This window comes from Mus pahari, chromosome 2 (assembly GCF_900095145.1).
Source record: "Mus pahari chromosome 2, PAHARI_EIJ_v1.1, whole genome shotgun sequence".
In the NCBI taxonomy this organism is placed as follows: domain Eukaryota; kingdom Metazoa; phylum Chordata; class Mammalia; order Rodentia; family Muridae; genus Mus; species Mus pahari.
In genome coordinates, this window is record NC_034591.1 from 60,119,072 (window position 1) to 60,132,575 (window position 13,504).

General features: G+C 40.4%; 1 protein-coding gene across 1 annotated transcript in view; it reads left to right on the forward strand.

The window, feature by feature from the left end:
• Mgam (maltase-glucoamylase) overlaps nt 1–11,310 on the forward strand; it is a 129,116-nt gene extending 117,806 nt beyond the window's left edge. Inside the window, exons 84-94 of the mRNA XM_029534874.1 lie at nt 327–460; nt 576–610; nt 693–809; nt 1,325–1,473; nt 2,114–2,198; nt 3,351–3,407; nt 5,370–5,494; nt 6,455–6,543; nt 7,531–7,571; nt 8,140–8,310; nt 10,402–11,310. Coding sequence (XP_029390734.1) covers nt 327–460; nt 576–610; nt 693–809; nt 1,325–1,473; nt 2,114–2,198; nt 3,351–3,407; nt 5,370–5,494; nt 6,455–6,543; nt 7,531–7,571; nt 8,140–8,310; nt 10,402–10,476 — 1,078 coding nt within the window. The 3' untranslated portion in view covers nt 10,477–11,310. The remainder of the gene's footprint in view (nt 1–326; nt 461–575; nt 611–692; nt 810–1,324; nt 1,474–2,113; nt 2,199–3,350; nt 3,408–5,369; nt 5,495–6,454; nt 6,544–7,530; nt 7,572–8,139; nt 8,311–10,401) is intronic.
• The last annotated feature ends 2,194 nt before the right edge of the window (nt 11,311–13,504 follow it).

The following is a 13,504-nucleotide window of genomic DNA, read 5'->3' on the forward strand; positions in this document are numbered from 1 at the left end:
ACTGAATTAGCATCGTCCTACTGGATGATCTCAATGAATCGTGCAACTTATACAATTTCAGTCTAGTAAAGGAATTTATCCTATAGCTCATCAATTATAGAAAACCAAACATCAAACAGATAAAAAGATAGATCTTGTGATTGGTTAATATTTGGGAGCAGTACAATGGGTTTACCACATGATGAAGTTGTTAGCTGACTACTGTGAAAAAGCATTAGAACTATAGTCTCATCAGCCAGCAGAACCCTAAGCCCTAGGGTTACAGAGAACATGATCTGGGTCTTTCTTGTCTTACCTTCAACTTACCTCCCTATTTTCCCAACCAGAGCTGTTCAGGAGGTGACAGGAGAAAGAGGGATCGTCATCACACGCTCCACATTCCCTTCTTCTGGACGCTGGGCAGGACACTGGCTGGGAGACAACACAGCTGCCTGGGACCAGCTGGGGAAATCCATCATTGGTGTGTGGGTGTGCCCAGGGGCTTCTGCAGACAGTGGTGGGAGTAAGATCCTTGGTGGAGGGGAGAAGGATGCAGAGAATGTCCTGTGCTGACCCTGTGGCATCTCTCATTGCAGGCATGATGGATTTCAGCCTCTTTGGCATATCCTATGTAAGTGTCCTTTACATGTTCCTCCTCCCTAGGAAGTCTTTTAGAAAGCACCAAGAGCTGACTTTGTTCCATGTTGTTTCAGACTGGGTCAGACATCTGTGGGTTCTTTAACGATGCTGAGTATGAGATGTGTCTTCGCTGGATGCAGCTGGGTGCCTTTTACCCCTTCTCCAGGAACCACAACACCATCGGGACCAAGGTACAATGTCAGCCTCTTCATCTATACTCTGCCACTGAAAAGCCATCTTGGTTTCTGAGAGCATTCCTGTTGACTGTGTTCCTTGGGGACATTAAGCCTTCATTCCTTTGTAACATATTCTTCATTATTATTTTATGATTCTTTATATTTAGAAAGAATTTTCTTCCTTTTTTTGGTTTTAGAGCTTTATTGTAGAAAGGCCGGGGGATAAGAGAGAAGGTAGAAAGAGAGAGGCCACCCATGGCCAGGTGGAGAGAGGTGGGAAGGGAAAAAGAGAGAATGAGGGCTAGAAAAGAGAGTAAAAAAAGGTGAAAGCTTAAAGACAGAAAGAATTTTCTTTATGTCCCATAAGGAATATTTCATGGAGTCATTTTTCCTGAAAAAGCTGTAGTAGTTTTTCCAATTACTGAGAATATTCTTGAGTCCAGTTGCATAGAAATATTTGGGATAAGCTTTTAGTGACCTTAAGGCTCTTGAGAGCTAACAGCTGGACTCTGAACACTCTTTTCCTGTAGAGACAAGACCCTGTATCCTGGAATAAAACCTTTGAGGATATTTCCAGGAGTGTGCTGGAGACCAGATACATCCTGTTGCCATATCTCTACACCTTGATGTACAAGGCCCACACGGAGGGCAGCACAGTTGTGCGGCCTCTTCTCCACGAGTAAGTGTTAAGCAGGGATCCTGGTGACCAACCAGATGACTCATTCAACCTGCCGGTGGGCACTGATGCTGCAACAGTTCTTTCAACAATTGAAACAACAAATGCAACAATATTCAAGGATTGAAACCATCAATCCCGTTTGTTCTCGCCTCTCTAAGCAGAGAGAATATTTATTCCCTCTTAAAACTGAATTTTATACACACCGCAGATCTTGGATAGAAGATCTTTTTTTTTTTTTTAAACAAAATAAGTTTTTAAATTATCAGAAATAAAATAACATAATTTCTTCCACTTTGGGATATGCAGAAACCATCTTATCTTTTGTAGTTTATGTTTACAGATGCAACAGTATCACTAAAGTGGGTGTTTCAAAGGTTGGGGGATGAGGCCTAGCCCTATATTTAATGCTGTGCTAGAGGGATGGAGGTATTTTACAGAGCCAATATGGCCAGATTCCTTCTGCGGTTTGAGGGAAGTGACCTGTATGGAGTGTAGTCTGTATGACTTGATTAAATTGTAATAGAGATGCTGTTGGTCTCAGCTGCATTTCTGGCTTGAGTTCAGACTTGAGGATTTCTTCAGCATCTTAGGCTGCAGCCTGGGTAGGATCTGATTGTGATAGCTTGCTTTCCATTTCTAGGTTTGTGTCAGACCGGGAGACCTGGAACATAGACAAACAGTTCCTGTTGGGTCCAGCCTTCCTAGTCAGTCCTGTGCTGAAGCCTGTGAGTATGGGGGCCTCTGAGGGTAGAAGGACCACAGTGTCAGGATGGGTACACAGAAAGTAGGAGACCTGTGTGTTGGGGATCCACCTTTTCCATTTTTTTTCCTTCTTATACCTGAGCCAAAAAATAGTAAAAGTTCTACTGTCATTTGAGGTGAAGTCAAGACACCCATGATGCCCTGGGTTAGAGCATGCTATCCTCTCACAGTAGGAAGGTTTACCACTGATCCTGCTAACTCGGACTCCAAGCCAGATCCTCATAGGGATGATCCTCACATGAGTTTCCTCTTTTCTTTATGCTGCTTCTCTGCTGTGGGCAAAGTGGAGACAGAAGTGTGACAACTCCCCTTTCCTTCATTCATCCTGGTTTCACCAATTTTTCATAGAACTGTGAACAATCCGCCCTAAATTCTGCCAACTTTCTCAGCAAAATTAACCACTTAGGTGACCTCCCTCAGATTATCTCTCTCTAAAGTTAACCTAACAATTCTGCTCCATGGGACAGTGAAGAAGATAAATAACCTTGTGTTATATTTGAAGATATAAGCTTTCCCTTATTTAGTGTAGGGGGCTTGGAGTCAGGTGGGGACTGTAGAAAAAGAATTCATTGCAAGCAGTCAGTCCTCTCACTGTTAAAATAAGTTTGTTGGGTGAACTGCTGTATAGCAGTGTGTGTCACCTCAGAGCTCTTCCTTATGTAAGGGGACTTGAAAGCTGCTAAGGTCTTTTTTATCTTAAGCATCCTTTCAGAATGATTGGGTTTCCTACTAAAGACTTGCTGTTTAATATTACTCAGATCTTACTATACCTAGATTTTTTTCTTTTGCTCTTTAGCCAAACATGAGTGTTTTTTCTCTCTAGATATGAACTAGGGTGTTTTTGTAAGGAACGGGTCATTCAAGTTGTACAATCCAAGGGATGTTATGAGGGACATTGGGAAAAACAAAACAAAACAAAACAAAACAAAACAAAACAAAACAAAACACCTCCAAAATTTTTCCATTTAAAGAGAGTAGGAGGAAGTGGCCTTATTATTATTGCTGGAGAGTGAGACTCTAGTCTATCACTACTGTTTTAACTTCTTATGTGTATTAGTTTCTCTGTCCTAGACAACAGTTCTACTTCTGACACCTTTATTCATGTTTAATTACAGAATGCCAGAACGGTTGAAGCATATTTTCCCAGGGCCCGCTGGTATGACTACTACAGGGTAAGCTTTCTAAATGTTTATACAACATGACACAGTACAGTACAAGTTTTTGTATCTGACAGATCTCATGTTAAGTATCTGCCCTGGAAACCATGTGCGGTTGTCTTGCACAAACCATTTATTTCCTGTGGTCAATATTTTCTCATCTTCTAAAGTGGAGTCAGAGCAAGACCAGAGAGCTGACATGACATAGAAATCCTCTCAATCAGCGCCTGCCTCGTTTTACCTTCCTGTGTGATATTACTAAGCACAATAGGATTAGTCTCTTCTTGGAAATGTATCATAAGCTAATTTTTGCTTCCAGTATAAAGGCTCTTGCTTCTGTCTGTTTATAGATATATGCTTCTATAATATAGATTAGTGGTTCTCACCCTTCCTAATGCTGCAATCCTTAGTACAGTTCATCGTGTCTTGGTGACCCACAACCATAAAATTATTTTTGTTGCTACTTCATAACTGTAATTTTGCTACTGTTCTGAATTATAATGTAAACATCTGTGTTTTCTGATGGTCTTAGCTGTCCCCTGTGAATGGGTCATTTGACTCCCAAAGAGTTCATGATCCACAGGAAGAGAACTGCTGTTATAGGTACTCTTGAAAAGTTCTGAGTATTACATAGTCAGTGAGCCCTCAAATACACGTCCAAACAACACATGTTCACTTATAAAGGCAACCACCGGGGCTCTCTGTTGCAGATATCTGGGCCTTAGTGATAATAGGAGAGAAGCTGGAAGGGTCTCAAGAAGATACTTCAGTGGTGACCTCTTGAAGGATACATATAAGTCAGAGCTTAGTTCTTAGGGGAGAATTGAAGGAAAGGAGCATCCTTGCCCTCTAACTAGCCCATCTCTCCTGACTTCCTGAGAAGAGCAAGGAGCAGGAAGAGCAGATGCTGAGCCCTGCCCTAGCCTCTCTCATTCAAGGGCATTGCAATGGATCTGGGTGAAAACTCAGAGTTTCTCTGTCCTAGGGCATCAACTAGGGTTAAGCAGTGAGACTCTCAGGGTTTATAGCTTAAGGGAGACCTCACTGGAAAGGCGGTCCTGCTTTTGCTTGAACTTGCCCTTGAGAGTGGAGATACCTTAAAGTCTGCACCCCAGGCATCTTAGTAGATGATTAAAGTCATAGCCTTGCTGAGTGCAAAACTCTCTGCTAAGTTCTAGGATTTATAACAATAGGTACGTTTCCATTTGGAGTTAACAACATAATGATGTGCTAATATTTGCTTTTCAAAAGTTTTTTTTTTTTTTATGGAAACACAATGCAGAGTCTGGATCCAGTGCCATTGTCCTCTAGCGAGCAGAGAAAGTGTGGCTTAATATTTTAAAAAGTCATGACAAGACTGCTGAGTACCATACCCCAAGCCTGTAGTTCCAGCTTCTTGGTAGGCTGTGGCAGGGGAATTGCTTGAGTCCATCAATTCTGGGCTGTAGTATGTATGCTATACTTAGTGAATGTCCCATGATATTTGGTATGGTATGGTGACTTTCTTGGAACAGAGGAATAACCAGGTGGCCTAAAGTAGATGAACCATTCCAAGTCAGGAATAAAGCATAATATAGCCTTGTGACAGAAAGTTATTTGATCCAAACTAGCAGTGGTAACAACACTGAGAATCCCTGCCATTGTTGAGATAGAAGGACATGAGACTTATGACTCAAGCCAGAGTACAACACTCGCATATGAAGCAGGATTTATTTCATGTGTGGCAAGATAAGAATTAGCACATGAGAAAGAGAAAGATGCCATTTGAGGCAAGATAAAGGTATCAGACAAGACAGATTCAAAGATAAAGGCACAGAAACAAGTCCTTAGGATGCTTTCTATGGAGCAGGTGGATGCAGAATGCGAAGATGGTATGTGTTGAATGGTGGGAAGACAAATTTAGGAGGCAGTTGGGATTTCTGCTGAATGCACCGCTCAGGATGGGGGCAACTCTTATCATCTCCCTTTTGCCCACAGGGTGTAGATATCAATGCAACGGGAGAGTGGAAGACCTTGCAAGCCCCTCTTGAGTACATTAATCTTCATATTCGTGGGGGCTATATTCTGCCCTGGCAGGAACCTGCCATGAACACCCAGTTAAGGTGAGAGGGGGGGATATGGTGGGACTAGGGTTTTGCTTTGCACAATAGTGAGTTTACTCTTGTGCGGAGAAGTCTCCTCATCCCTTGAGTAAAAGTCTCAAGTCTGAAGGTATTTGCACTGAATTTTCTGCTCTGCATGTTTGAATTTGGAATTTTTTTTTTTTTTTTTAAAAACTCTGAACTCTGAACAACTTTTACAAACTGTTTTAGATCAGAGGGTATGAAATTGCAGGTTAGATGTGACATTTGCAATAATATAAGTTAAAATGGGGGTAGTCATAATTTATATTTTTGGAATCTTCAACTCTTTTCCTTAAGAATAAACCATTGCTGGAAAAAATAATGATCCGGCAACTGATCCCCGAGGCTGCTTTACCTTGAAAATAACGTAAGAGGTCTTGTCATAAGTTTCTATGAGAGCCATCAGTCACCAGCCTCACGTAAATTCCTGCAGCATCCCTGGACTATGCCAGTAGTAAGAACTATGTTTCATGATTTCCTATTTTTCTGTTATTAATGAGAAAATGGTTAGAGTGGAGTATCACCATCATCTTCATTCCACGAACGAAGAGAGGGAGGTGTTATTAACCTATGTGATGGAAAAGGATGGAAATTGCTCACCGGAATACAGTGAACCTGATATCACACCTCAAAACTTCACCAATTTGTCCTCCATGTGTTTTAGGCAATGGGTCATGAAAGAGGTTTACAGCCTCAGGAAAGGGGAAAGAAGGAAGCCAGCCATGTGCTTTTAATTTGAGAGCCTTACTGGAAAGGAGCCCTGCTTTGGTGATGTCATTCATTTAGGACATGCAGTGGTCCAGTTATTTCTGCATGCTGTTCAGGGTCTTCTCAGATGAGAACCCACTCTCCACCCCCAGGAAGAACTTCATTTTGCCCCTTTGTTCCTGTGACTGTGACTCAATTTTAAGCTAATGCTGCTCTCCCTTCCCACCACAGCCGGCAGAAGTTCATGGGCCTCAGGGCTGCGTTGAATGATGAGGGACTTGCTGAGGGCTGGCTCTTCTGGGATGATGGGAAAAGCATCAGTAAGTAGGGGATGGCTGGAATTCCTGACCATATCATGAGTGAGGTTCTTGATTATCTTAAATTCCTGTCTTTCTGCTGAGATAAACTTTCATGAAATTGATGCTATTCTCCAACTTCATGATTAGTTGCCCCAGCGAGACAATGCTAAATGCACTGTTTATGTGAGGGACTTTCCATCAGGAGTTTATGGGAGAAGGTAGCCTCTTAGGAGGACAGTTCAAGTACTCTTTACTACACAGGAGAACTTTTAGTCACAGGTGCTTCTGCTGCTCAATACAGCTATAGGCACAGGTGTCTAATGGATACTGAAAATGTCACCAGAAGGGCATCCAAGAAACTGAAGTTTATTTAATTTATATTCATTTAACTTCATACAGCTAAATTTTTATCTGCTGTGGACAGCACAGTTTGAGAATCCAGTGGTTCCCAGAGGAGTAAGGAATAAATGAGGAAGAACCCAGCACTGGGGAGGCAGAGGAGGCCTGAAAGGAGCTGGTGCCTAGCAAGTCGAGTTTTCCATTACCCCCACCACAGAACCAAATGCCATGCTTTCCCAGAAAGCTTAAGTTTTCTCAAGATCACATTCAAACCCACCCATTATCACTCAAGACAACACAAGGCAGAGGTCCCAGTGTATTTACATGTATGAGTGTGTGTTTTTAGCAAAAAGAATTGGAGATTCTGAGATGGCTAGGGAGAGTTGGAACTAGTAGATTGTAAGGAAAATGACTTAAAGTGGGGTTGGGTGATTTTTGTATGAGATAGCTCTCTGTCACGTGCATGTATATGCTCATTTCAAAAGTCTGTGTCCATTTGGAGTTGGGTGGAGAACCTGACTAGCTTCCATAGAGAAAGCATCCATTGCATAAGCAAACTTACTGGAATGAAGAAAAACAAAAACAAAAATAACCTCAACTCTCAGCTAAGAAAGAAAGCAATTTGAAGCCACAGGCTCAGCTCACATCTGACCCTTTGTCTGTTTGCAGATACCAATCGGTCCTACTTGGTCAAGTTTTCTGTCAGCCAGGTGAGTGTGATTAACACTACAAAGGGAGTGTAGGCTTCCCCTGTCTTGGCAGAATAGTAGCTTTCATAAGGGTACTATGTATATACTTCTTAGATTTCTGTATTGCTCATCTTTTCCCTTCCTTTAAACCTCACGGGGAAGTATCTTAGGCTCCCTAGAAATGTTTGAACCTGCTCATGTCTCACCAGTGACTGTTTTCAAAACACCATTGCACAGCTGGGTAATCTTCCTGTGTAATCTAGCCCTCCTTTCTGTGTTGTCTGTAAATACTCTTCACATGCTGTGGCCTTTACTTGTGTAGAATATATTGATACTTGAAACTTGTGACTTTCAGAGTTCAAGGCCATCGTTAAATTAGAACATTACAGCAGAGACTGGGCTGAGGCTTGCTATACAAAGTGGACAGGGCAGAGCAGCAGGGGACAGGGAACTGATATCATGGCTTTCCCTATCTGAAAACATAAGATATTGACTCAGGCTGTCTCATAAATGACTTACGTTTATGCTTAAAACAAAATTGAACTAATTTTGATAATTTTTCTTTTCTGTTTTATTTTCAATTTGGCAGAATACATTGCTGACACATGAAATATTTAACAATTACCTCACTGGCACAGCACCCTTGTATCTAGGCTACATTGATATCTGGGGATTGAGCAGTTCTTCCATTACTAATGTGAGGATCTCTTGGGACAATAACAATGAAAAAGTCTTTGCCTACTACGACAACACAACCAAGGTTTGTAACCACTGGAAAACCCATTGCACAAGCCCAGAATGCTTTGTGCAATGCCCCTGCAGCCACTGTGTTCAGTTAGTCGTGGACAGTGTGGAGATAAAGCAAAGACACAGTTTGTCATTTGGAATCGAAAATCTGATTGGTCACTTTCCACAACTATCATCTTGTCTGAAAACCTTAGTGACATTTGTTCCTCATTTTGTCTCAGAAACCAAATTCTCAAATAGCCTGAACATTCTGTCAAATGTCAGGCATTATCAACTATCCTAAAAAGAGTTGGTTCATTCCTGAAAGTGCCATAGAGAAGGAACAAAAGAAGGAAAGAAAGAAAGAAAGAAAGAAGACAGTAAGAAAAAGAGAAAGGGAAAGAAAGAAAAGAAAATGATAAAACAATGAAACAAATTTTCTTACTTTTTTTCCATTTAAATTCATGGAAACTCTTGGAAATTTCAAGAGGCTTATAGTTTTATCTCAATGTTTTAATATTTTAAATGATATTACAGAGGAAAATGTTAGGTAGTGATGCACAATTACTCTGTATCAAAGAAAATTTGAATATAATGAGGTATTTACAATACCTTATCCTCATGAGTTGGCAATTAATATCATTTTTATTGGTTCTATCAGAATCATTGTGTTTCATATTTTTTGAATGTGTGATCATCTGTTGGAGAATGGTAAACTTACTGTTTTATTAATGATCATGTTCATTCCTCTTCCCTAACTCCTCCCAGAACCTCCTCTACCTACCTAACCACTCAACTTCATGTTTTCTTTCTCATTCTTTCTTTTTTTAACCCATTGAGCCCTGTTTGTGTTGGCCAACTAGTATTGGGCATTGAGTTTGACCCGGAATATGATCAATATACCTGGTGTCACTGTTAGATGTGATATAATAATTATTTTAAAAGATATTCTATTAAGTTATATTCTACACAGAGTAAAATAAACAGATCTTAAGAATGAAATAATTCTTACACTTCTGTCTGACATTTTCTCTCAGATCATTAAACTCATATTAGACATAGTATTTCAACCCAATGTTTTCTTAATCTTATTATAAACTCCTTCCTGAGGTATTCTTTGAATAGTTTGTAGCCTATACATTCACAACACTAATGTTAGAAATGATGTTTCCCACTGTGTAGATAATATCAATCATTCCATGATATGTGTACAGCTATGAAAATTGTTGATTACCAACATCCTTTGAAAGTTAAAATTAGAAACTCAGGATTCATATATTTCAGTCCCAAGACCTGTGCTGTAGTAAATGGGAACAGTTCTTCCCACATGGTGTTTCTCTCTCTGTTTCTCTCTCTGTGTTTCTCTCTCTGTGTTTCTCTCTCTGTGTTTCTCTCTCTGTGTTTCTCTCTCTCTGTGTCTCTCTCTCTGTTTCTCTCTCTGTTTCTCTCTCTGTTTCTCTCTGTTTCTCTCTCTCTCTCTCTCTCTCTCTCTCNTCTGTTTCTCTCTGTTTCTCTCTCTCTCTCTCTCTCTCTCTCTCTCTCTCTCTCTCTCTCTCTCTCTCTCCCTCTCTCTCTCTCCTATATGAGAACAATTTATGGTTTCTTGGCCTGAGAAAAAGATTTCTTCAATTTTATAATTTTAAAATGTTTCATTGTACTGTGGTTTTCTTGTCAAACACCTTTAACAAGATCTCTTAAAGAACTTGTCCCTATTCTGTTGTGAACTTATTTATGGACAAGTTAAAACTTGCTCATATGTTGAGGCTTCTGTAAAGTGTCTGACATAAGAAAGCAGAAGTATTAGACTTCCTAGGCAGTGGGTGAGTGCTTTGAGGAGACAGCAGAAGATAAAGTAGAAGGGGAGCTAGCACCAGTGCAGAAGAGGGGAAGACAGGGTACCCTTTTCAGCTTGCCTGTGTACTTGTTCTCAGTGGTTGTGCATGGAATCATTACTATCACAGAATAATTGTTCCACTCTAGGAATTAGGAAACATCCTCTTCAGCTGAAAATAAAGTAGTTGGCACCAAGGCCATGTGGCTCAATGACTCACACCCTGTTTGTTTGTGTACAGAAAAATTTAGATAACAAATGTTCAATATATTTCTTGTTTGTTTATTCCAACAGACACTAAGTGTCAATGTAACGGACAAAAACATCAGCCTGCATACTTTCAAGTCGCTGACATGGAGCTCTTCATAATTTTTAAAGCACTATACTATGAACAGATTTAAACTGCTTATACTTCATAATGCTATAATTATTGTATATCATCAATTGTTTCATTCCCAGTATGGGTAGAATATTTTATGGCTTTATTTTGTTATTTTTTGTGTGTATATGACTCCCAAAGATAATATCTCTACTGTACCTATAGAATTAGTGTGGTATATGTGGTTCATCACATGACATTCATTGAAAGCATAAAGATGAAAGTGATTCGTGTTGAAATGTGTATGTGTGCGTGCGCGTGCACATGCGTGTGTGTGTGTGTGTGTGTGTGTGTGTGTGTGCATGTGTGTAGGGGGATTCAAATGTTTTTTTAAAGATACAACAGAAATCTTGTGATGGCAGCTCCTGTTTAAAGCTAAGCAAAACCTTCAGAAGTCTGCAGAAGGAACTTCTGCAAGTGGGCATGGGGGAGGAGACCAATATGCTGGAGTAATGGAGGAAGGAGGAAAAGAACAGAAAAGGAAGGAAGCAGGAAAGATGTGAAGCAAAGGTAGGCAACAGCAAGAGTAACAGTCATCCTCTGGAGAGGAGAGTCATCCTTGTGGGGAGAGGAAAGGAGCAGCCAAGTCACTGGAAGGAGAATAGTGGGTCGGAGGAAGTATTACCATCCAGGAAGGCTATGGAGAGGAGATGTAAGTAGAGAGAGCTGGCAGAAGGAGTTGGATGTACAAAATAAGTTGTTTTATAGAAGTGTGCTTTAAAGTGTGTAAATCTTATTTGTTGACCATATCTCATGTACATAAAAACAGTTCACATAAACATCTATGATTGACAAGCCGCAGAAAAATAAAGCACTGCATTTGAAAGCCCTTCTCAGTGTTGTGATGTTTGTTCTTGAGGACTTCACTTTGGCATTAGGCTTCCTGGTGTTCAGAAGACTTACCCGAGCTCGTCTCTCTTGTTTGCTGTGCCATCAGAGCTTCTGCAGTCTGGTCCAGGAGGAGATTATGGTTTCTAATCTTCCCATACAACTTGGTAATGGCTTTCTCTCAAGCTAGGAATATTGTTTAAGAATCACAGCACTTACTGTAGGTGGTAATATATCAACCATGACAAAACCAGCTACATTTGTATTGATTAAAGCACTAATTAAAATTTATATAAAGAAATGCATAGCTGGACTATCAAGATGACTCAGAGGGGGAAGACCCATGCCACATGATCTGAATTCAGTCCTCAGAACCCATAAAGGTGGAAGGAGTGAACAGACTCAACAAAGTCATCCTCTAACCTCAAAATGTATGGCATGGCAACCATGACTCTCAAGAAAAATAATAAATAATAATGAAAATTAAAATAAAATGAAAGTATGTAGAATGCTCAACTGGGATATTTAATTTTAGTGTTTTTTTCAAAAATACAATTTGTTTTAAATGAGTATGTGTACAACATAATATTTTGATATTTGAGTACAATATAAAATAGCTAAGTAAAGAATATATATCACAATGTCATACTTTTATCATTCTTTGTGGTGACAACACTTAAAATCTGTGCTCAGAAATGCTTAGAGCATAAAATGTGTTTTTGATCTTTGGTATTTCCCCCTCAAGGACATGTAAAGTTCCTCTCTCAAATTAGGGATGTTCTTAGCAGTTCTGGAAAATATCAGGGAAGAAGCTAGGTCTGTGATCTCCTTGGTTTCTGTCTAGGGAAGAGCTGAATATCTCTGAGTGTAGGTCTGGACTCAGCAGAGGTTAGGCTCACTAGTTAGAAATTCTATCTTACTTTCATTCAAGTGAGGAACAATCTCTAGATGGAGTCAGGAGACTTGGTTAAATTACTTTGTCTCTCCAGGAAAACGTCTTATATTTTCAAAATGGTGATGATATCTGTAAAGTTGTACAACACTCCTTTTAGTTCCTTAGGGTGGCATCATGATAGATTCAGTGTTTTTCATTTCCTACTCATTTGAATAATGAAAAAGTATATATGCATAAGTGCTTTTTCATAATATTTTTATTATTTTGAAATTTCACATAATGAGCTCAAAGCAGAGTCTCTTCCCAGTTCTCCCATGTCTGCTCCCCCAATGTTATGATTCTCCCCCACAAAAAAAGAAGAAGAAAAAGAAAACCAAACCAACCAACCAACCAAGCAAACAAACTAAAAAATTCAAGTCCAATCTGTGTTGCCCATTGGGGTGTCGTCAAACTCCTGTTGGCCAGCCCCTTGAAGAAAACTGAGTCACCCACAACAACAAATCCTGACAGGTTATCAGTTGTGAAAGGCTGCACCTCAATTTTTAAGAGTTTTCTTCAGTGACTTTCTATATAGGCTGTTATTTTTTAAGAGATGGTGAGGTGGAGTAGGAGCAGGGGTTGTTACAGAAGCCTTACATGTCCCTCTTTTGCAACTGTCAGTCTATAGTCATCAATACCATGGCAAAAGTCACTTCCTTGCCCTTTACAGTCAGCAGGATCATGGGATATGGACTTTCACATGATTTCTGGAGACAGCATGGAACACACCCATTCATCCACATGGTTTTCGATGTCCACATGTGCCATGGATCTCAGCATAGTCTCTGGTAACAGTATAGACCATGAGCATCAACACAGCCCTTTGCTGGGGTAGGAATGTGGGCCCAGACAAAGCCCTCCGCTACACCACAGACCTGGACATCAGCATAACCTCAGGTGGTAGTCCAGACCAAGGACATCTGTATGGCCTTTGGTGATAGCTCATGACATGGCACCAACATGTCTCCTGGCTGCTATAGAACTTCAAGATCCATATTAACTCCGGAGTTCAACATAGTCAGGAGCATCAGGCAACAGATACCAAAGTGGCCTCCAGGGGCAGCCCAGACCATAGAGGACTTTTGAGGAGGTCTAATCCAGAAAATGTCCTATTCATCTTTTTGGACATCCTGTCAATGGTCAGAACAGGGGCTGAGGGATGTGTGACACCATCCTGCTGGCCCATCTTGGCAACATGTTCCCCCAACAACAGACTTCTTTCACACCTCTCGCTGGAGTCAAGTCTCTAGCTTTGC